The sequence below is a fragment of the Castanea sativa genome, chromosome 8 (genome assembly GCF_040712315.1).
Source record: "Castanea sativa cultivar Marrone di Chiusa Pesio chromosome 8, ASM4071231v1".
Classification (NCBI taxonomy): Eukaryota; Viridiplantae; Streptophyta; class Magnoliopsida; order Fagales; family Fagaceae; genus Castanea; species Castanea sativa.
Window position 1 is genome coordinate 31512335 of NC_134020.1, and position 25633 is coordinate 31537967.

General features: G+C 34.9%; 1 protein-coding gene and 1 pseudogene across 1 annotated transcript; both read right to left on the reverse strand.

The window, feature by feature from the left end:
• Window positions 1–1866: 1866 nt before the first annotated feature.
• On the reverse strand, window positions 1867–5457 carry LOC142607417 (WRKY transcription factor WRKY24-like). The gene is made up of 5 exons (XM_075778908.1): window positions 4976–5457; window positions 4323–4511; window positions 3567–4222; window positions 3123–3284; window positions 1867–2700 (listed from the first exon to the last, which is right to left on the reverse strand). The coding sequence occupies exons 1-5, from the start codon at window positions 5312–5314 to the stop codon at window positions 2241–2243; spliced, it is 1806 nt and encodes a 601-aa protein (XP_075635023.1). The 5' UTR covers window positions 5315–5457; the 3' UTR covers window positions 1867–2240.
• A 10722-nt stretch (window positions 5458–16179) lies between these two features.
• Window positions 16180–20862, reverse strand: LOC142605723 (F-box/LRR-repeat protein 3-like; annotated as a pseudogene).
• Between the last annotated feature and the right edge of the window lie 4771 nt (window positions 20863–25633).

Here is a 25633-nt window from a genome sequence, read left to right on the forward strand (position 1 = left end):
TTAGGTATTGCAATTTGCAATTTCACTTCTTCTTTCCCCCCGCCCCACCCCTATTCAAGCCTGGCGGCAAACTAACAATTGCATAGATTGGCCCACACCAAATATAACAGTACTTGGCGGGCACATAGCCGTTGGAGTAACAAATTCGGAAGTACTGCCTCATTAGAACAAAGCCCTTGGGCCCAATAAAAGGCAGATTTGAGATATATGGGCTACGTGTAAAAGTAGACTAGCCTAGCCCAACCATTGATTCCCGAATTTGCAATCTCTCTCTCTCTGTCTCTTAATAGGACTACCAGGTTACAACTAATAAATAGCGAAGTAAATAATGGGCCAGTCCTTTTCTGGTTTGAATTCAGAGACAGGGTTGGACTTTTCTTTTGTTTTTAGGGGCATTATAAATGAGAAGGAAAAAATAATCCCAGCTTAGGTTGATTTGGAAGGGTTGACTGGTCGTTATGCAAAATATCATTAGGTTTTTTTATTGTGGTTTGGGCGTTGGAGCTTCTATACTAACTTTTTTTTAATGTAATTATCGAAATACCTATCACAGCACATATATTCTTTGGAATACTTATTCAATTATCGAACTATCAAACCATAATAGCATTAATCTTCTTTGGACCTACTTAATCAAGTGGGTTTAAACAAACAAATCAAATTAATACACATTTATTTCTCAAAAATAGAAAATGAATACAGCTATTTTTGAAGCATTTTAAAATAGAGTAATGATTGAGTCCAGTGTTTCTGTGTACTGGACCTATAACACGTGTTAGCATCTTAATAAGTCCACTTCCCTCTCTTAAAATACCGTGCATGCTGAATGGAGTTTGTGAATGATTAGTATCATTGTGCATAAGAACTGCCGACTTTGACTTAAAATGTTTTGATGTTAATAGGCTATAGCCAACTTCACTACAGCTTTCATAAATTTTTTTTTAAAAGAAAAAAACTCAAAGACAGCTTTGCGTTTAGCTGAACTTCTACAAATTAAAGTCAAGGACAATCTAGATAGTAAATTTGTGTTTCCCTAAAAGGAAGTAAAAAGGTACCAATGGGAGTAAAGAACCAAAAAAAAATAAAAAAAAAAAGGCAAAAAACCCTTCCACAACAGACAAATTGACTGAGGAACAAAACAAAAACAAGTTGGCAACCCTTCCACAATAACCAAAAAAATAGGTAACCATTTACACAAACAGACAAAATGGGGGTTAAGGTACAAAACAAAAACAAGCATTAAAACATAAATAACAAAGCATGTAGAAATTTGATCTATAGAAAGAGGAAGAAGGAGAAGACACATAAAAGCTATTAGGTCGGTGGGTATTGGGTAGGCAGGCCGTGTGGGACCATTGGAGTCCAGTTTTGTTTTTAAATGCACCGTGCGCAACACGTAACTGTCTCATTCTTATCATCATCATATAGTTATAGTACTATTGAAACATAAATAAAAATTGTCGTTGAAATGTACCAAAATAGTCCTAACACCTTGGTCTAAACTCTAAAGGACTCTCTGTACAATGAATATGGACAATGGGTTATGCAGTAATTTTCTTATGTAGTAGTACTAGAAGATTAAGATTAAGATGAACCATCACCAAGGGAGCAACCTGGAAGGTCCATCTGTTGCTATTTAAGTTGACCTTGACCAACTTGTGCACCAAGTCACCGAAATAATCCCCAGCTGGGCCAGCTTGACATTTTTGACTCATTCAAATCAAACCCTCCCTCCATTAGGATTTAAGCAAATGATCAAATGCAAACTCTCTAATCAGCAACTATGGCCTGCGATTCAAGTGGGTCCTACTAGTTTTGATGGACCCCAATCTGGTTGTTAGGAGAAAGGGTTTCAAAAAAAAAAAATTCAATCAATCTTTTCCTTTCACTGCTCAAAACAACAACTACATGCTTTTGATTAAATTCCCAACTTTTCTTGGTTTTACAACCAGGCACATAAAAAAAATCACTATCATGTGTGATACAAAAAAGTGATTTGAGGCCCTTCAATTGTAGGGTAGGGAGGCCTCAAAACAATAAACAAATAAGTTGAGAAGCTTATCTAAGGATAAATTTTTTAATATACAAAAACCAATCCGTGTATAATATACAACAAAAACAAACAAATTTGCAATAAATTGAATGGACCTGCGCTTTTTATTTTGTTTTGCACTTTCGCTCCTACTCCCTCCAAGAATTTTCTTTTTCTTTTTTGAGTCAGAACCTTGCAATTCCAAAGTCTATGCAAGCAAAGATTCGAAAAACATGTCATCCCTTGGTTCTTCTTTGGTTCTAGAATACACATTGTCTGTGACTTGTTGTTGTTGGTTCATGTAGGAACCAATGGCATTCCCGAAACCCGAGAAGCCGAAGCTCTCGGGGCTCTGCAACATCTCCAAGGTGAAGGGTGCTTGCCCTTCAGATGTTGGTAGTCTTAGATTGTGAAGATGGTGGTTGTTCACAGAATTGTTAGTGTGATGGGTAATGGCTGAAGGCCTAATTGCTGTGGCAGCACTAATGTTGTTATTATTGTTGCTTGGCAAAGGCCTATTGACAGAATGGCTGCCACTGCCACGGGCTGCGGGAACATCATGGTTGTGCTTCCCCTCATAGGTTGTGATCACTGCCCTTAGATCATGAGATGCTCGCTCAACATGCTTTCTCACTGGACACCCTGGATATGTGCACTTGTAGTAGCTCCTACAATTTGTGTGCAAGTAAACTCAAGATTAGAAAATTACAACTTAAGGGCTAAAGGCAGGCTAGGCAAAACATATCCCAGTAAGCAAAAGCGAGTGTTCAAAAGTTGAGTGAGAAAGCTCAGCCTAAAACTTGGGTTTTTTAATTCAATAAATCCATCAAGTGCTAAGAATAAAGCACACACCATCAAAGAAACTTTTAAGCCAAAATGGATCACTTTTGAAATATGCAAATTGCCCAAACCGACCAAAAAGATAGACTAGTCTTTTTTAAAAAGGTGTTCAAGTAACAAGGCATTGAGAGCATAGGGTACGAATATAAGAGTCAAGAGTGCAAGTGTTATAGAATAATGATTCTAGAACTTTGAATGTAAAAAAAACTTTCAAAATTTTGACAAAGAAAAAATGAAAAGTAAGCGCTACCTTGGGTTTGGATTGCCCTTGACCACTTTCTGCCCATATTTCCTCCAACGATATCCATCATCTAAAATATCTATATCACTAGTTGTCTGAACTACAACTCTAGGTTCCCTCACTGTTCTGCTCCCGGCTGCTGATATACCTTCATTTTCACCCTCTTTTTTCCTGAACAATTAAAGGAAAACATATAATTATCAGACCAAACCCACCCAACCATACTATAAAAGAAAAAATTTACACAAACTAATAAAACAAAGTGTTTTTTTCAAACCAATTTTGGAAAAATCTCTTCCAACCCATTATTAGATTCATAAAATCACCCACATATATTAAATGACATGACTCGTTAGCTAGTCATGTAACTAAAAGTGGGTGGTCATTTGAATCGCCATGGATTAGAGGAATTTTCCTTTGGTTTAGAGGTAAACTCTAATCTACCAAACTTACCATCTTTTGGCATCGGGCTCATCCTCATCATAGTCATCTCCTGCGGACTTGCTCTTTTGAGAACTCTGATCAAAATCCTCATCCCCCATCGATATGGAAGAGTTTTCTGGGGTTGCAACCGAATCCATATGTCCATTACCAAGGGCGGCATATGACTGATCATGAAGTTCATGGGAGGAAGAATTAGAAACTTGAATGGCATGAGAAGAAGCTGAGGATGATCTCCTAGTAGACTGAGGCTTGGGATGGTTATGACTACCCTTGTAAACTATCTCAGTAATTTGCCCATCTAAGGACCTCTCAACTTTCTTCTTTGTTGGGCAATTGGGGTATGTGCACTTGTAATAACTTCTAGGATTTTCACTTCCTTTAACTTGTTTTTGCCCATATTTCCTCCAATTGTACCCATCATCAGACCTCCTACTCAGTGTTTGAGGCTGTTGAGGCTGTTGGTGATAATTACCATATTCTGATTGGAGCCCACCGTTGTTGCTGTTGTTGTTGTTGTTATTGTTGCTTTGAATGTTACTTGTTATGGTGGTGATATCAGAGGAATAGCCCTGCATTGAACCGAATTCAGCCTTTACCATACTCTTTCCTGTGGAAAAATCATCCTGCTTGGTGGGTTCTTGGAAACTCCAGGCTTGTGGCTGTACCTGAAAATTTGTAACAAATAAAAAGATTGTTAATGAAAATCAAAGAGAAGGAAAACAAAGAAACCTGGACTGGCATGTGCATAAAAAATTTGTTACATACAGTTTGAATCGCAGTATTTGAAGGCTGATAGTTTGTTGTTGATGATAAAGGAGGCCTTTGTTGAGTTTGGAAAGAGAAATCTGAGTAGTTTTTGTTTTCTTGTTTAACATTCTGCTGCTGGTTGCTAAAATTACTCCTCCAATTGAAGGCCTGAGCAGGGAATGTTCCTGTTGTTGGAGATGGCAGAATCTGTATACATATAAACAGAAAAAGAGCAAAAGCCCATCAACCAATTATGGCAAAGGAGATAATAATTAGGCAAACTAGATTAGATTCAACAAGACAAAAGAGGAACAAAGAATCCCATTAATTAATTTAGCACCACATACAGCTAACCGAAAACAGAATTTTGAAAGACATGACCTTGACTTAAGCCTATGCTTCCTTAATTTGATTGTTAATAACCATGAATTTATTTTGGTCCGAAAGAAAACAACGAAAAAACCTCCAAGTCAACTGAGTCATGCACAATAATTTGACTTGACTCGTATTAAGTTCCTTCATTTCCTCTAAAACAGAACAGCCTTCAAACATATCTCTTCTTTTTTCTTCTTTTTTTAATCTTTCATTTCTCTCAATTTTTTCAAACAACCTAAATGGGTTTGTTGCATAAAAAGCAAAGCAGAAACTTTGACCAAAAAAAAAAAACTTACGTTAGAAGCGTTGAGAAGAACAGGGGAGTCCAAGAGCTCAGCTGGGCTCAACCCAGCTGGGATAGCAAAGTAAGAGCTTGGAGACACAGCAGGTGGAGAAATGGGCAAAGAAGGAGGTGGGATTGACTTGAATTTAGGCACACCCGACCCAGTTCTCTCAGCTATACGATCTGACAAGCTACGATTTCTATTCTCTAATGTGGTGTTTTGGTCATCAATATCGTTGGGTGAGGCAAGGAGGTCAGAGAAAGAGGTTGTCATGAAAGGGTGAGTAGAGAAAGTGAAGCTAGCCGGGTGTGAGTTAGCTGAGGTATCCAAGCTCCCAGAAGAGGAAGCCATAGAAATAGGAAAATCAAAAAGAGAAAGAGAGTCTTTCTTTGGTTGTTTTGGATGAGCAAAAGCTTTACGGTACAGAAGAAAGCTAAGATATAAAAACAAATGGGACAGAGATAGATAGATATTAGAGAGGAGGTGAAGAAAATGGTCACGTATTGTACAAGTTTTTGCCTTGTTTTTCTTTAATGGGATCTTTCTGGGAAACTAAGGGTGAAGTTTGACCGTGGAAAAAAAAAATTTTAATGAAATATAAAATTGTATGTGTTTATATTACACCATTTTTATTTAATTTTTTTGGGTCAAAACTCGTGGGTTTGACTGGATGGCGGCTGACACTGAGATATCTTTCTAGTAATTGGTAGGAGCTGTTGTTTTCTATGGTTGGCAACTGGCAAGGATGCTGTGGTTTCATGCTTGAGTCCATATTATTAAGCTAATTTCACTCGTAAATGTGGATTTATTTATCTGATAATGCGTAGTTTTAGCGTATTTGCCTTAAGATCATTTTAAGAAAATTTTAATACTAATTTTGTAAAAATATAAAAAATAAAAAATTAATATGTATTTTTAGAACATAGATAAATGATATTTCTTCCTCTTGCATTTATTGTTGATCTTACTATGAATTTAATAAGTGAACCTCGTTATGAAAGTGTGAATAAAAAGTACAATTCTCCATGCTAGAGGAATAACTAAGTATTACTCATTAAAAAATATTTAAAAAAATAATTATTTTTTTTCTTTAAAAATTTTTAAAAATAGTTTTTAAACCAATATCATTTGCACATCCTTAACTTTTAACTGCTACTAATATTAAGGGGTTTTTTTTTTTTTTCAGTTTTTAGTTTTTTAACCGTATTAAGAAAGAATGATGCTTGATATACGGAATGATTGATGCTTTAATTTGCTTATTTATTAGTGAATAATTTTGTAGAGTTTCTTTTAGATTTTTTCATATGTAGTTTTCATGTGGATCGTGCAAAAATGTTTTGTGCATTTCTAGTGAGAACATGCACCATGTCATGATTAACAATGAAGAAAAAACTGCAACCCTAGAATTATATTATAATTAAATACTTTATAAGAAATTATATGTTCACAATATTTTCACAATATTTTTACAACAAATTTTAAGTGGCACGTTGTTATTAGTTGTTATTATTAGGGCGAAAAAGTAATCTTAGTATTAGGTTCAAATTTGAACTAATAATAACAAATCACCTATGATTTGTTGTAAAAATATTATGAACGTATCACCTATCATAATTTATTGTTGATTTTTATAATCAAACTTTATTGAAAACAAAAAACAAAAATAAAACTTCCTATATGGATTTTTCTTTTCCTAAAACATGGAATTCTACTGTAGTTTTTAGCGTAACACTTAGGACATATTTGGTATACTGTAATATACACTATAATGTAATAATTATTCATATAGTTTAGTTATTATTTAGTTTAGTTGTATTTTTATTATAGGGGGGAGTCATTCCTTATGAATAAAGGTTCTTCAATATGAGGAATAATTATTCCTCTTTAAAACTGTTGTAATATGTATTTCTTAGTAGTTGTAATAATTTCTAAAATTAATACATTTCCAAATAAACAAACTTTTCATATACACATAACAAGTATAAAAATAAAAATCCATTAAAATTAACTCATCTCTCTATCAAATTTAAAAATATATATTATTTTTAAGAAAATATAATTTTATGAATATGATATTTCCTAAAATAAATCTTAAGTTTTAATCTAATGTTATAACTTACAACCAAACTTATGAATATCTTTAGTTATTCTATTACAATACATTTTATTCCTAGTAATGAAAATTATTATTTCTATTGTAATTCTCATTCCATGTATCAAACGTGCTCTAATTCCCTTGTGGTATTGTTATAAGGACAAAATTTGGTTACACACTTAGTTGTCGCTTAAGGCTACAGCTTCCATTAAAAAAATTAACAAGACTATATGTTTTGAAAATCTAACCGTCGGATTATATGTTTATATTCTTAATACACATTTCAAATTTCATGCTAATTGGATGTTATTCACCATTCGATCCCTAAACTTATTTTTTATGTATAATTTTTTATGATACGAAGAAAATCAATAGGCTAGATACTTCGAACTTGAAAGGACTACTAGCTCTCTTGATGGCCTGAAAAAGAAAGAAGAGCGATCAAAGGTGACCGGGGTCGCCGGCCAGGAACCCTCCGATGGCAAAGTTAGTTTTCTCTCTATATTTTTAGAGTTCCAACTTTTTGGGAGAAGAAAAACGTACCTTTGTTTTGTCTGAATGAACGTTTATATAGTGTCCTAAGAACAATTATCAAACTTGTAACCTCCCCTGGATTTGAGGAGGTGTGAAGGTTCAGAGATAACTTCCACAACTACTTAGGAGTTACATATTTCTCACCTAACTGTTATTGGAAGTTATGCGTGTTATAAGGAGTTGTACTACACGCTCAGGAATTTTCCTAAGCGTCCAGGGTTCGTCCTGAGGACTTCCAGCTGAGTGTGCCTCGCATCTTAGGGAGGTCCTTCCTTTATGGACGACCCTTTCCATGAACGAGGTTCATGACGACCCTAGACAACATGGCAGCGTTCTTATGAAACTTGACCACGCAAAACCTCATCCAAACATCTTCCTGCATGGACGAGCTTCGTTAGACGAGGTTCTTACAGCCTTCAATTGCTTGGTCTTGCCTTGGACGACCTCTATGGACGATTATTGGAGTTTATCCCCTATCAAAGGGAAGGAGATAATGGACAAGGCTGTGGGGCCGGAGGTTCAACCTCAACCTCGTCCTGCCCTCGGGGAGTCTCAGCCTCATCTTGTCCTTGAGGAGTCTCAGCAGCCTCGTCCTTGTACTGGGGACAAAAGAAAGAGTTTGTCCCTTAGAGTTGATTTGGGGAATCTCCCAAGCAGATGTATGGAAAAGAGGGTCAAGCATAGGTCGTCCAAGACTAAAAAGGCTCAAACCCAAGACAATCAATCCAACCCTTTCCTTGTCCCCAAGAGTCCCATCCAAATTTTAGATGTTGACTCTGAACCAAAGGATTCCCCGTCTGTGCAGATCTCATCCAAAGCTGACCCTCCTTCCTCGTCTCAGCCTTCTCAACAAGCCCCTCAAAACCTTCTTTCCAACGAGGGCTTGGCTTGGGAAAGGTTTGAGAAGGTTGTAACGGACGAAGACGTGATGGCGTACTATGACATGTCTCTAAAGGATTTTGAATGTTCTGGCGTTCATGACCTTTTTAAGGTATGCCCCCCTCCCTTTTTTTTTTTTTTTTTTTTTTTACATATATATGCCTCGTCTTGCCAATTTTGTATATATGCCCATTATAATGAAATTTTTAATTTGTGCAGGCTATATTTAAGTTTATCGCCGCATCCAAGCAGGCAACTGAATTGGATAAGATGAGGATTCTGCTGGAGAGGGCGATCAAAAAGGGAAAGGACAAGTCTACAAGGTGGGCTGAAGTAGCTGTCAAGGCTAAAGAGGATGCAAAGAAGCTGAGGAGCAAGTCCCTAAGTAGCGAGGCGTTGGAAGGTGACCAAGGAGTGGAAGTCCTTTTCAAGGTGTAGACGAGCTTTTTGAACTCGTCCAAAGTGAAACTTGCTCAAAAGAGGTCGTCTGGCACCTACAAAAAAGAGGAGGGTGATTAAACGACTACAATACGAAGTGTAACTAGAGGTGAAGGGACAACCAGACATACCTTCAGGACGAAGGTTCCCTAATTTTCCTATATAGGGAGGGAATGAATCCCTATCAACCTCAATAAGGCATCCAGCCCAAAAGCTAGAGACGAAGAAGAACTCCGTCTTCCATTTCCTATCTGAGGTGACTAAGGATTTTATCAGCCTATAATCTCTCCCTCTGGCTGTAAACTGGTAAAAGACAAGGGATTGGTTAATCTCAGAGGGTTTATAACAAAAGAGGAACCCGTCCACAGTAAGAGGACGATCCCCCTCAAACACCTCCCTCCATAAAACTTGCATAGCAACTATTAGCCTCCATGCATTAAGGTTGAACTGACAAAGACCTAAGTCTAACCTAGAAAGCAACTCCCTGGCAAAGGCATTGAGGGGAAACCTCAAACCCCCCAAGAGGTAAGCCTCATAAATGCCAACACCAAAACGAGGCTGACAACACCACTCATCACGCACAGGTACTCTAGGATTTAAACTTTCAGGGATTTGGTACCAAGACTTAAGGAGGCCTAACTTTCTCTCGTCTGTCTTGGAGGCAACCCCAACAACACAACTATAGACCACTTCTTCCTCGACTTGAGCAGAAGATGAGGGGGCACTTATGCCAGCCCTAGACCTAGACTCAGTCCTTGTCCTAAGGCTTTTCTGAAATTCCTCTAAGGGAATCCTAGGAACACCTGACGTATACTCGTCCGTGGTGTTTCCCTCACTACTGCTATTGCTATCACCACTACTGCTATCACCACTACTACTATCACTAGACCCACCAAAACTACGAGGGTCATGATACTCATCTATAGCTTTGTTAACACTATTGCTAGACGAGGAAAGCTCTACAGACCGAGGACGAGCATGTAGAAAATACCTGAGTCTAGACGAAGGGGAACTACGGACGTAGGAAACTTCTAGACGAGGCGCTAAGACGAGGATGTCAAAAAAGAAAATTTGAAAAAGTGCAGAGGGTATGAGAGGAAATCCACTATTTATAGGCATTGAAAAATGGTGTCTCAAATTACGTGACCAATCAAGACACGCCACCTGGCATTTCCCTCAAGAAATTAAATCGACATGACAAATTGCCAATGAAGCTACGACACGTGGCACACATACAGCTAACATGAAGACACGCGTCCAAAAAATGACATCGTTTTATATGCTTCCTAGACGACCCATAGACAAGGAGCAACTGATGGGGGATAAACTCCAATAATCGTCCATGTAAGTCGTCCAAGGCAAGACCAAGCAATCGAAGGGTGTAAGAACCTCGTCCAACGAAGCTCGTCCATGTAGGAAGATGTTTGAATGAGGTTTTGCGTGGTCAAGTTTCACAAGAACGCCGACATGTCGTCTAGGGTCGTCATGAACCTCGTCCATGGAAAGGGTCGTCCATAAAGGAAGGACCTCCCTAAGATGCGAGGTACGCTCAGCTAGAAGTCCTCAGGACGAGGACCCCTAGATGAACCCTGGACACTTAGGAAAATTCCTGAGCGTGTAGTACAACTCCTTATTACACGCATAACTTCCAAAAACAGTTAGGTGAGAAATATGTAACTCCCAAGCAGTTATGGAAGTTATCTCTGAACCTTCACACCTCCTCAAATCCAAGAGAGGTTACAAGTTTGATAACTGTTCTTAGGACACTATATAAACGTTCATTCAGACAAAACAAAAGTAGGTTTTTCTTCTCCCAAAAAGTTGGAACTCCAAAAATATAGAGAGAAAACTAACTTTGCCATCGGAGGGTTCCTGGCCGGCGACCTCGGTCACCTTTGATCGCTCTTCTTTCTTTTTCAGGCCATCGAGAGAGCAAGTAGTCCTTTCAAGTCCGAAGCATCCAGCCTATTGATTTTTTTCGTATCATCAATTTTAAATTACAAAAACTTGAAATTTAAGCATATGATGATAACATACCTATTGATTTTTAATCTCCTTGAAATTTTGCAAGCAAAGAGAATATACTAAGAAATTTTATCCAATAATGGATTTATAAAAATTCATATCCAATAAAAAAATATTAAGTGAAATTGTAGCCTTAAATTATAACTAAGTTTGTTGTCAAACTTTATCCTTATTTCAAATTTATGGTGGGCTCCACCACATCACTATATTTGAATATTTAATAAGTAATAAATTTCCTAACTTAGAGCATTCATATTGATTTAACCACAATTTATAGTTAGTTTAACTGATAAAATCTCTTGTCGTATCTAGAATTCGATCCTTATATACACAGAAAACTAAATAAGTATCTTGATCTAATGATAAAAAGTAATAATCAAGAGTGGACATCATAAGTTGAAACTCCTTATGAAAAAAATAAAATAAAAAACCTTGATTTAGTGTCTGTTTGAAATCCGTTTATTTTGCTGAAACTGAAATTTTTTTTGTTAAAAATACTTTAGATAAAGGTAAAAGTTAGCTAAAATAGTACAGCTAGATCCATGAATAATACCAAAAAGTACAGTGGGACCTATAAATAGTAGCAAAAATAAATTAAATAGAAAATAAGTTGGCAAAAATAATCTATACCAAACACACACTTAGCCAAAACATACTTCTAGCCAAAATATATCTAATAGACATAAGACCCACATTGGATTATAAATCAATTAGCCAAAATGATAATTAGCTATGGTATTTCTCTCAAAATAAAAGACTATTGTAGCTTTAGCAAATGATTTTATTTTTCTCTCTTTCTCTATACCCAAAAATCCACCTCTCTCTCTCTCTCTCTCTCTCTCTCTCTCCTCTCTCTCTATATATATATATATATATATATGAATCTCCTTCGTTGATATTCGTGTGTGATTTCATGGGTTGGAAGTAGGCCCAAGTGACCTACCTCACAAGATGGTTAGGGTTAAAATCCAAAATGCAGCAGTGCCAAAATCCATGATGTTTACGTTTGAGAAGGAATTAAATAAGTCTTGAAGGAAGGTGGTGGTGGTGGTGGAACAATGTCATTTTGGTGGAGGAAGCTATTGGAGCTTTGAAGTGGTGTTGTTGTTTCGGCAGTGGTGTGGTGAAGGAGAGCTAATGATGATTTTGACAATGAGAACGACTTTGGTTTAGTTTTAAGGAGGTGAAGACATCCACGTTATAATAAATTAAAGAGACTTTTTAATTTTTATCCACACGTGTGTACACATGCACACACACAAACATAGTAATAGCTTTGTAGATCTAGGTGGTTTTGATTTTATGGGTTTGATTTGGAGACATGAAAAGGTAGAAGGGAGAAGACTCGATCACAAGAGATATAGAAAAGGGGGAAAAAGGAAAGATTAAAATAAAATAATATTTAAATGAAAATGAGTTTAAAACAAAGAAATAAATGTAAAGTGTTTTGAAAAGAGATTAGCTAAAATACAAAATAGGTTAGCTAAATCAGGGTGAATGTTCATGTGATGGAAGAGTCACGATTGTTCATGGATTTTTAAAATAACATTATATTTATAGTTATAGATATAGATATGGATATACTAGTCAATAACCTATGCAACAGAAAATTTTAGCAAAATATAGTATTTTTCTCTTTTAGATTTTTGGTTAGTATAAATATGAAATTTAATAATTAATTATTATAGAAAATATGAGGTTGTAAGATTTTAATGGAGAATTTCAATATAAAATGGAATTATATATATATATATATATATATATATATATATATATATATATAATTTGCATATCTATAGGTCAATACAACGTGAACTAGACCGAGTATTAAGTCTTAAAATTATTCAAGAGCTTAAGCATGTTTTATCAACTATATGGTCCAAAAAACAGATGTTGCTTTGGAAGAATGATGGAGCATTCACACCAGGCCCACGCTTCTCTTTTCCTTTTTTTTTTTTAGATAATATTTTACAACTAAAATATAGCTAATGAATATTAAAGTACACTTTTGGCATATAGTTTGGAGTTACCTTCATTTTATTCATTTACATTTTATAATTAATGCCGTCTTACCATTCACTGTTATGTGTGATTTAAGTTTAACTACTTCATAAAATGCTAATTCTAAAATATTGTGAAATGTAAAAATTTCTATGTTGCGGGTAGAAAAATATATTATACTAATAGTTAGATTAATTACTTTGGACAGTACTATCGCATATTTTTGGCATGATGGTCACTCTACAAGTATAAATGTTTGTAAAATATAAGGACAATGGTCGGAGTTTAAGTATCCAGAAAAGCGTTTCACACACGTAACAAAATCAAACATGAAAGAACAAAGTAAAAAGTTTAAAATATAAAAGTATAGTAAAAAGTTTAAAATGTAAAGGACCAACGTGAAAACAACCAGAAACTTTAATTGCCAAAAATGTAATTTAATCTTATATGAAATAGAGATAATATAGGACACTCGTGAAGACATATGTGAATTAGTCAAAATAGAAAAAAGTGGGATTTTTGGCTTTAGATTTAGTTAATATTTAATTTGAGTCTGAATGCGCTGGCCTTTTTCATAATATTTTGATATTTTTAAGTTTATGTCTATCTTTTTCAGCTTTTAATATTTTGATATGAACCTGGCATCAGCATGAGTATTAGGCAAGTATAGTTGTGTTTCTAGAAGATCTATCAGACTCATAGTTTGAAAAGTGCCATTCTTTGTGTCAGCCAGAACTGGCGTATGCATCCTCATTGTGAAAAAGCTATTCGTATATATCCCATTAATAAATAAAAAGAACAAAAAAAAAAAACAGAGTCTCCATCCCCGGCAAAAAGTCCAAAGTGATTTCTTCAGGCTTTCCTCTAATAATTTGCAGCAATAAATTAAAATAAAAAGTTGGTTACCTTTTGAGCATTCAAATTCTGGAAAATCCAGAAGATAAGCATTATACCTAAGCATTTTTTTTATTTAAGTTTGGCTTTTATTTGTTTCGCATTTTCGGACTCTCAAAACTTTCTTTCTTTGCGTTTGGTGAGGGTTGATTTGCTTTTATCAGCATTACAACTCATCTTCGTCTCTTTGATATCATATTGTAATCATATGCAGTAGCACCTCCAAGAATTTTATTTTTTTTAGGGTGAGTATTAATAAGAAATTTAAATTATACAAAATCTAATAAAAATAGAATTTCATATATTGACAAAAAAAAAAAAAACACGCAAATACATTAAAATTTTCAATTTCTTTATATAAGTTTTCATATTGTGAAATCATTGCATAAACTACATCTTTTCTAAATTTTAATTCAATAAAATTTTTGTAAGCTACATCTTTGCATATTGTTGTAAGCAACATCTTTTCTAAATTTTAATTCAATAAAATTTTTCTTGAGCCTTTTCTTTTGGTTTGAAAGCACCTAATATATTGTTAAGGAGACCAAAGTTTTATTTTGTTGGACCTAAACAAATTCAGGATGGTCACAATTCTTTTTAAGGCAAGACAAATCATAAATTTTTTTAAATTTATATTTTTTTTCTAGGTATGTGGAGCCACCCCTTGTATATTTGTTTCTACTCAATCATAATGTTTTTATCTTTTAACAAAAGGAAAGAAATAAATAAAACTGTAGCAAGAAGTTTCAATTACTCATTTATTTTATATGTTTCCGATTGTTTGTTGGTGAAGACCCTTTTTCCAAAGGAAGCCTTAGCAGCTTGGTTGGCCATTTCAAAAGCCCCATGAGTGTAACTTGACTAAAATCATCATAGTTGTGTGAATCATTTTTTATGCAAGCCTTATGAGTTTAATCTCCTTGGATTCTTGGAAGTACTATTCACTCACGTTTAGAATGAAGGTGCTTGCTTTTCTACAATAAAAGGGGAAAATACAAAGAACATCAAGTGGCGTTTGGTTGCACGAAATTGGATAATGTAATAAGATATCGAATCTTTGTGGAATTTTGATTTTAGATATAAAAATGATTACACACAAAAAAAATGGGTCAAGATTCATGCATGAATGCCACATTAATAACTTTTGCAATAGCCCAAAGAGTCCTAAAAGGTCTGGAGTGAATATTTCTTTACACCGAGCTGTGATGCCCATGAGTCATGTTGACCCAAAAAAAAAAAAATTGCTGGCAATCAAAGTCAAAAATCTCTCGAATGGGATATGCAGCCAATGATATGGATGTTGAATAAAATTTCACAGTTTTTTCTTTGCATTTGTTCCAGTTTCGGGTTTCCTTACAGTGCCTGGGATTTCAAACTTAATTAATTTAATCTTATCTGCTTTTGGGAGATGAGGAGTGAGCATTTGACTAAGCTCATATCAAGCCATTTCAGTTTTTCACACCTAAACTGAGCTGAGTTAATGGCCCAAGCCTGAACTTTCCCGTTTGGTAGAGAAGTTTGAATAATGTTGTTTGTAATTTTTTGAAATACATATGAATAAAAAAGTGTGTAAAAATACGTGTAATGTTATTTCAGCCAAAAATGTGTGTTTAAGATGCTCTACTAAAGGGGCCTCAGTTTTTCACACCTAAACTGAGCTGAGCCAGTGGCCCAAGCCTGAACCTTTCTTCATAGATGTGATCTTGAAAGCCCAAAAGGAGCTAATTGCATAACTTTTCCTTTTTCGGTCAGAGCTCTTGCCCAACTTGACTCGGCTTGGCTTGTCTTAGGTTTACCCAAAAAGCTAAAAATATGGGCTGGACTCTTGTAGTCATGGCAATAAAACCCAATTGTGACTGACCCATTCTTTCTTTGGGATGGGGAAAACTCATGTAGGGCAGAATGCAGATTAGGTCAAGTCAAGATGGGGGTGGAGACATTTTATCATTTTTAATGGAGATCGATGAGTAAGAGATTAGAACTGACTTTTTTTAAGAGGCTGATTTCCAGACTCAAATTTGTGACCTGTTGTATTTGATGGAAGACATTTGTCATCAATCCTCAACCTCTCAATAATAAGATAGATAGATAGATACATATATATAAAGAAATAAATTATGTATATGAAGTCACGCAGAGTGAGATAAGCAAAAGCCGTTATTATTCCGTCCTCTCTTTGAGACAGAAAACCCACACAAGGTGGAACACTGCTGATCAGATTAGGACATGGTGGGGGCATTTTGCCTTTCACTAGACCATTGGGAACTAGGGCCAGTTGCAACTGTTTAATTTGGTTGATTCAAATCTACCGACACCTTTCCAATGACAACATAAAAAAAGACAACAGAAAGGTCAAATTTGGTTGATTCAAACTTGACTGGAAAATTTCAGCAGTGCAACTGTGCAACATCCATTATATTACATTAAACATTCTAGAGTTCACACTGCAAGCACTTCGCGCAGGTGCACACACCAATAAAGAAGTCTATCTTTCTTCCCAAATTATGCAGCTTCATGACTTCTTCCATAACGCAATCTCCCATCCTTTTGGATCTATTTCCACCTGTCAACAATACAAGTCGAACAATGAGTTTTATCTGACAGCTATTTCAATTACTAAGTTTATAACCCAAGTCTACATTAATCTTTCTATTTCTACATGACAGTCAAACAATGAGTTTTATCTGATTCAGCATACAACAGTTTGCTTTCTCCAGGATGGCATGCATTTCACCAATGGTTTTTTAATATATGGGAATACGTTTGAAAATAGACATGGATTCCAAGCATCAGGGGATCTTATTTCTTGACAACTGAAATTCACTAGGCAATATGTAGTTGTTGTGCCCTAAAAGGCAAAGAAAATAAAGTACCTGGAATGCTTTGTCCCTCCAGTGAAGCACACAGCCTCGGGCCTCCATATATTCAAAAAGAGATTGAGGAAGTAATGGTTTAAAGGATGTGTGGAGCTTCACTTTTGTTAGTCCTCGACAGGCTAACAGGGCAGCAGCCAGACCATTAGGAGTCAACCCCGACAAGTGCAAGATAGTCATGCACTGCAGTCGCTTTATGCTGGCCAGAGCTAAGAGCCCAACATCTGTAACTGAACAATATGACAAGTTTATCTGCAGTAAAAAACGATATGAGCCCCTAATATTAGTTTGCAAACGCAGTTCAATGTCCCTGACAACTAGAGAAAGGAAACGGATTGTACCTGTTTAAGGTTTTTGGAAAATTGCGCAACTGGAATCATTCCATTATCATTAATGTTGGTGCACTTCTTTATGTCCAGCACCATAAGTTGCCTACATTCCATAACAATAGCTGATAGACCCACTGATGACACAGAATGACATCCTCGAATCTCAAGTCCTTTTAACAGCATGCATTTTGACAAGGATATTAATGAAGTATCTGTAATTTTATCGTTGTAAGCAATGTTAATCATCTCCAGTGCAGGACAGCCATGAGCAATTGCTGTTATGCCGTCATCAGTTATTCCAGAGGATCTAGAAGAGGAAGAAACAAAGCTTACCTTGTTAAGAATAATGTAACTTTAGACATGGCTTGATCTAGCATTATGATGAAAACAAATCTATGAAATGGACTTTCAAATACTTGAATGAAATAACACCTTGTCCTGAAGCATCAATGAAGGGGACCAAGAAAGCTTAGGGTACCCCATTTATGGTTTATTCTAAGCTCTAATTTGAAAGGAATCTGTAAAGACTAAAGAGTTAAAAGTTGCAAACCTGTACAAATCTAGCTCTTTGAGCTTGGAACAACCATTTGCAACATGGGTAAGCCCATCATCGGTTATGTTCAAGCAAATTCCAAGCTTTAAGGTGAGAAGTTTGGAACATCTTGAGATGGACTTCAAACCTGCAAAAAAGAAGCTTTAATCATCTGCAGATAGTATAATTTATAAAAAGGACAGCTAAGGCCCATGGTGAAACCTTCATTGTCAATTTCATTATCTGTGACATCCAATTCCTTCAAGAATCGGCAACGCTGTCCAATCAGCACAAAAGCATCCTTTGAAACCAAACTACAGGACTCCATCCTTAGAGAAGTGAGGGAGGTGCATGAATTTGTTATGCTATCTATAGAGGCATATGTTGTCTTGCGACAGCATGTGATGTCTAACTTCCTCAGTTCTTTGTGTGATTGCACAAGGAAGGATAGGCATTCATCAGTCACTCCCTTGCATTTACTTAAGCTCAGATCCTTAAGTGACGCAAGCCAATTTCCAATGGCTTTTATCCCAGAAGTTGTAACTGAACAACCATCTAATTTAATTGACTGCAACCCGGAACTATTATGCAGACATCTTGCTAGATCAGCAGTCATCTGATGAATCAATTAAAGATTTGAAGAATTATTAGAAGGAATATATATCAAACTTATAGTAAGGAAATTACCACAAATATTTTACGGACTTACAGAAAGACTGTATGCTAGAATAAGATGTTGCAGGTACTCAGCACCATATGTCAGAGAAGACAAACCCACATGACTAACATTCTGACAATTTGACATATTAAGTGTCTGTGAACAATGAAAAATTGGATAAAGGTCAATGCCAATAACATTGAATTGAAGCAAAGCTAAACCAATAAGTTTGACACAGCAGTTAAGAGATGTTATGTAGCTCCTATTATGGACTGGATCCTGACAGTTCAACCTATTAAATGTGTATATTATGGGCATTTGCCATAAAAGTTGTACAAAAAAAGACAGGCATGCCAAAAAATCTATAAATCTTCAAAGAGCTAAAATTAATTAATAAGATTATGAAAAAATAAAAATAAAATGTACCTTTAGCGACTTGGAACTGTGTTTAAGGGTTGCAAGGCCATCATCATCAATACCTGGGCATCCCTCAAGAACCAAATCTTCTAGATGCTCCAGTTCCAGGATTGGTGGAAGACATTTCTCAGTTATCTGCAGTGCAAAAGGGTATAAATTTCGTTTTTGTTTTTTCTTTTTAAATAACTGCCTGACATGTATTTAAAGAATATCAATTGTATACTGCTTAATGAGTGCATGCATTTGAATTTAAAAGAGACTTTGAATTTATGAAACAAGAAAAATTATGCATTGAGCAATAAATCTTGTCTCATGACCGTATCACTCATTATGTTCGTGATCTGCAGCAAGAGCTTCTACTTCCATATGGCACAGAAAAATTCAATCTAGATCAACAAAAACATAGCTCGACAAGTAAGATAGCCTAATCGACCATAAAATAAACTAATAAATACAAAAAATTTAAGCACTTGAGATTGGCTTAATATGCTAAGATGCTGGCATTTTGTAACCCACAACTTTTTGACTAATGATTGGTCAACTATCATTGATGCCACCAATGCAAAAGAATCACCCACTATCTAAGGTTCACCAGAGAAAGAAATAAATAACTTTTTTTTTTTTTTGGAGAAAGAAATAAATAACTCTAGGTAAACCTATCATTGCATTTAGAATAATCATCCACAGAAACTAATTAATCTTATTGTAATCCAAGCTTCCGTACACTAGATTACATTAATCTTCTAAGACCACTTTTAAAGAAACCCATACTTCCAATCTGATTATGAAGGACCAATCTCACAGAGGAAAGTAAACATCGTAAAATCCCACTGAGATATGAAAATTCAATCGATCAAATAGCAACATCACCAGCACGCCCGAAAATCAACAGACTAATATCCTCTCTGTTTGAAATGGATTCATTTCATGGTTCAAATTAAATATTACAGTCTTACAAATCCAAAGGTGAACATGGTTTCAATCTTAATCAGGATTTAAATCTCAATCTCATATACCATTCTGAATACACATCATCCACCTTTCAAACTAGCGAATATCCATTTTTGTTAGTCCACAACAAGACAATCTTTTTTTCTTTTCAAATATAATGACATCATATTTGCTAAACTGACCAACAAACACAGACATATAATTCCTCAAACGCAGACCAAATCAAAAAACAAAAAACAAAAACATGTCCAAACCAACTCAATAAAGCAAAACAGTAAACACTCTAAGACGAATTGAATCAAACAAACCAATCAACAATAACAACATCAACCAAAAAATAATATAAAAAAAACTTAGCTTTCTCAGCCACCAAACAAAACCCAAAAAAAGAAAAAGAAAAGGAAACAATAGGATTCACCGGCACGTAAGAAAGATCCATAGCCCGAATCTGCTTGCATTTCATAGCGATCAATCCGACACCCAAATCACTGACACTAAGACACCATTTCAAACAAATGAACCTCAACTTTTTACACCCAACCGCCACACAACCAATCCCCATGTCGGTGATCATCTTACACCTCGCCAAACTCAGCCTCTCGAGATTCTTCGCCTTCCCAATCGCCGCCATCGCCGTGTCCGTCAGCGCCGCCCGGTTCGACAAATCGATCTCCACCAACCCAGCACAGTTCGCCACCAAACTCGACAGCCCGTTGTGCGTGAAGAGCCTCGACCTCGACAGGTTGATCGAGCGGAGAGAGCTTCTCGACGAGGCTATCTGAGTCAACGCGGCGTCGTCTACTCGAGTACAGAGAGAGAGGTCGAGCTCAGTCGCGAAACGGTACCGTTTCAGTGTTCTTAGTACGAGGTCGGAGCTCAAAGGCCTGAGAGTCTTGCGGTGGCGAGACTCGATGAAGTAGAACGACTTGCAGACTAAGGAAAACGACTTCTTGGCAAATGCGTCGTCGTTTAGAGAGTCGAGAATAGCGAAGCTTATCTCTTCAGTTAAAAGGTCAAAGGGGTTTGAGATTGGTAATGGTTCGTCCATTTTAAGAATAATGCTCTTCTGCTTTTTCATCACTCTTTGGATTTCGCAGTTCGTACAGTAACAGTTACAGTTAGAATTTTAGGATATGGGTTTGGTCTGGTCTGGTCTGGTCTGGTCGGAACTATAGATTTAGCTTAGGAAGACATATATACCATAAGAGGATAGAACAGTTGGAAGTTTTCAACGATTCTATGTTTTCTGAGGAAACTTTTAACTGACGACAACGGTGTGGTTGAGCTGGGGGAGTACGGTTTAAAGGAAGGAAGGAAGGAACGAGGAAGATGGGGAGTGTGAAATTACGGGATTGGCCTTGGTGTGTCTAAACTAAACAAGAGTTTTGTTGTTACTTTACTTGTCACTTGTGATTGAGTTGACCTTTCCTTTTGATTTTGTTTTCCTTTGTTAGTATTCCCTTACGTTTTATGTTATTTTGAGTAATGGGAAGTGTTTTCCCAATATAGAATTTTTGAAATCCGTTATTAATGAGAATAATATGACCATGTTTTGTTTGTTGTTATTCATCTATCAAGAATTTATGTCGAAGGCCAATTAAAAAAAATTATTAAGTATTCTCGGAATATTATAAATGTGTATTATCTTCTTTCATATAAATGGTGGTGGGTTTCATCATGAATTTAATTAGTGGGACCCATCATTCATGTGAGAGAAAGGAATATATATTTATGGTGCTCTAACAATATACAATAATTTTACGGCAATTAAGGAGTTTTTTTTTTCTAAAGTTGGAAATTAATAGAAATTGCTATTACAGAACCTTTGAAACTATGTTATAACTTCTTCTTTTTTTCTTTTTATTTTTTGAGAGAAACTATGTTCTAAATAGTTTAAAAATATTCTTCTAAAAAAAACTAGTTTAAAAATATGCATAATAAATTTTGTATTTTTTATAGAAAAAGGGAAGTAATTTTATTTAACTATATCAAATTGGAATACATCATCAAAATTACCAAGGGTTCTTTTACTCATACATTAGTGTCTTTAGATAAAACCACTCGTTTAGCAAGAGCATAGGCCAATTTTTTACCCTCCCTTTTAACATGTTGGAAGCTGCAACTCTATAGAATAGATCGAATGCAATGAATTTCTTTTATAATGTGACCAAACATTGTTTGACAAGCTTCTTGATTATTAATGACTTGAATAACTCGAAGACAACCCCCCTCAAAGGCAACCTGAAAAATACTCAACTCTTTATCTAAAAATACTACACGACTTGTTGCCAATGCCTCCGCTAGCTCCACTGTATTAGGCATCTTGATCTTTTGGCTTAAAACTGCAATGAAGTCCTCTATTCTATTTTGAGATGTCCCAAAATGAAATTCTATTTTGAAAATTAATAATTAAAATTCTTATCTTACCCTTTACATTATTTAAAAAGTCAATGTCATTTTTTTATTTAGGGTAATTCTTAGGAACTCTTAGAATACGGAGAATGGTACTCCTTCCTCTAATATTTGTGGTGTGATATATTTATTAAATTTATGGTAGGGTTCACCATGAATGTGAGATAACAAATCACCATTTTGTTATACTCCAAGAATATCTAAGAATTTTTCCTTTATATGAATTAAATTAATGATGATAGTTTTGAAAAATTGTATATTTTTACTTGACTCACAAAACATTAAATGATGTTCGTGGTGGGGTCTACTTATTAAATTCATGATAGGGTTCACCATGAATGTCAAATAACAGATCACCATTTTGCTATATTCCGAAAATATCTAAGAATTTTTCCTTTATATGAATTAAATTAATGATGATAGTTTTGAAAAATTGTATATTTTTACTTGACTCACAAAATATTAAATGATGTTCTTTTAAAAAATTACCCAACAAACAATTTGGAACGAGAAGAAATTTATGGGAAAAAAAGGGTTTTCCTTTTTCCAACCTTGGATGAAATTATAGAGAGTGAATAGAAATTCCCCTTATACGCATCCCTTGATAAGGTACTTTTTTTTTTTTTTAATAACCCCTTGATAAGGTACTTCGACCACATCTAAGACATACTTAGCCTTTGGGGGTATTTTCGCCATTGAAGGCACTATGCTCCGTCCCTGGCTATCGATAAGAAAAGTAGAGTGGGGACCACGAAACAACCGAGCAATGTGATTTCATTCAGGGCAGGAATATTTGAGGAAGGACAGATTGAAGTGCACATGGTACGGTTTTTTTAAAGAGCTAAAAGCATAATTAGAGTATTTGACGTACCAGAAACTCACGGAAATTTTTCTTCACGCGACAGTGGAGAGCGTGCATGTTGGTAGCCAATGATCATTGGACAAGTGCTTTGCTTCTCTGAAATTTCAAGGAGAGTGTTCGATGCTTGCTCTCGAGCTTGTTGGTCCCAGTGTCGTTCACTTTGCGAGTGGTTGCAATGTGCAACCTAATCGTGAATTGACGGGTCACCCAATTGACAGAGCAACACGTAATTCGGCGCAGGGTTATTTGATTTCATCGCCACTCGCATATGTGAGCATCGTGCCCACTTATCCCACTTGCTATTTTTCTAGACCAATTTGTGTTGCTTGGTACTTGTGGTGCGTGGGAGAGTATAAAGAAAATGTCATTGAAATGTGGATTGATGGATAAAATTACTTACTTTGAATGCGTTTGGATAGGAGGGCTGCGTCCACGTCTGGCCAGTTTTTTTTTTTTTTTTTTTTTTTTCACGCGCATGTGTCACTGTTCATTGGCCATGAACAGTGATTTTGCGCTAAATGAACAAGTTTTTGGGATTTAACAAGTAATTTTTACACATTAAAAAATTATTTTTGTACAGTATTTTTAGTTTTCAGTTTTCAGCAATAAGTTCTATCCAAACGGACTCAAAAGTTTGAGATTCTAGGGGAAGTATGTATTTGATTAATGACTTAAATATAACTGAAAATGTTGACGTGCTTAGAATTCTGAATTTATTAATAAATCTATCAGTATCTTGTATCATCTTCACCCACCAATTTACGCTAAGTTATGTAAAGCAATGAGCTTGTTTTTAGTGTTGAATTTTGAGAGACTGTTCCTCATAATAGTTTTTCAGTTTTTTTAAAGTAAATTTTTTTTTTAATTTTTTTTTTAGGAGGTGTTTGTTTGTATGTAAAATATAGTCAAACTTGTAAAATATCTTTTATAAAAAGTTGTAAAATATTTTATCTTTGAAAATTTGATAAAACATTTTTCAAAAATACATAGTGGCTTCTCCTCTCCTATCTAGTTTCTAGTTCACTAGTACAGTGGCCGAAGACACCACTTCAACAACTAGTGTCTGCGGTCTAGTGGCCAGAGATGATGTAGTGCAACAAATACCAAAGGTCCGGTAACTAAAAACGTCTTTTTATCAACTTGTGTTGGCAATTTGGTCACCGAAGATACCACTTCAATGATAATTGTTGACAATCCAATCACGGAAGCCGCAACTTTGACAGCCAGTTCTAGCGGTCTGGTCACTAGAGCTACTGTTTTGGCTGCTAACTACAACAGTCTAGTGACCGGACCTCTAGCACTAGCGGCTTCTATGCTATGCCATCAGTTTTGGTGGTTTATTTAAAAAATTTTACTTGTCATATCAAACATTTTAAAATATTTTATTGAAAATGTTTTACAAGTAAGATATTTTACATTTGAAAAATATTTTACTTAAAAATAAATGGAATCTTATGTGTTTTTGCATTTTTATCCCCTAAATATATATTTGAGGTTTGTTTTTTATTTCAACTAGTCGCATACCCGCGCGTTGTGCATGATAATTTTTTTAGGATGGTCTCATTAAATATTTTATTAATACTATAATTTTCGTTATTAACCATTAGTTTTTCATTAGTTTTTAAGTTAATAAAAACCTTAAATATGCCTTTTTTTACCTTTACACACACACACAGTGAATCTTTACACATACCTTTAAGAAAACTCTATATATTCCACTTTTTTGGATGCATAAAATTATAGACTACTACTCCATAATGATAGTGGCTAATTAATTTTAGATTTTTTTTGTGATCTCATTTGTAATGCTTCTTACCATTATCATATATTTATTAACTGATGATTTGCATAACAAAGAAGATAAATGAGAGTTAGCATTGTTCGTTAGATTTTCGAAAGTAATAGTGTATAAAAATTTTATATATATATATATATATATATATATATATTATAAATAAGGTTAAATGAAATGTCAAAAAATGGATTTTTAAATTTTCTAACTTTAATTCTTATGTAATTTCTACTACTATCAGAGAACATCTATTTTTTAGCTATGATTAATATGGTTTCTATAGTTAGAGTTTGATTAGTTTTAACTTTTAATTTAGTACTATGATTGTATTTAATTGTTGATTGTTGATTTAATTTTTTAAGTGAATTTAACGGTTTATGTTACTACACTGTAAAGTTTTTAATGTTCTCCACACGGTAATCTCTATTTTATTTTTTACTTCTCCTTACAACCTCTTTGTTTTCCAATCAACGATTACTAATTGACATTTGTTTTTTTTTTTCTTTATCTACTCTTTATTACTTTGTATTGGTTTTTTCTATACCATCTCTCTCTCTCTCTCTCTCTCTCTCTCTCCCCATGGGTAACCTATCGTTTTCCAAAATTTGATGATGATTCTATGACATTCAATATGCATTATTAGTTTTTTTTTTTAATTTAGTATTTCTAACTTGATTTGTTTTGTATTTCATTCTTCCTTTGATGCATTGGGTGTGAGAATGAGTGTTTCCCTAGCATTACTCCACTTAATGTGGACAATTTTATTTATTTAATTTGAGCAAAATATTATATTTTAAATTTTTTAAAATAAAAAAGGAGTGAAAATATAAATAATTTAATGATATATATGGGGAATGTGGTTGAATTTTAATGTTAAATAAAATGATATGAGAAAAAAATAAAAATAAAATGTAACTGTAGGGACCAAAAATCATATATCAAACCTTACAACTACAACAACGGTTTGTGACTCAAGAT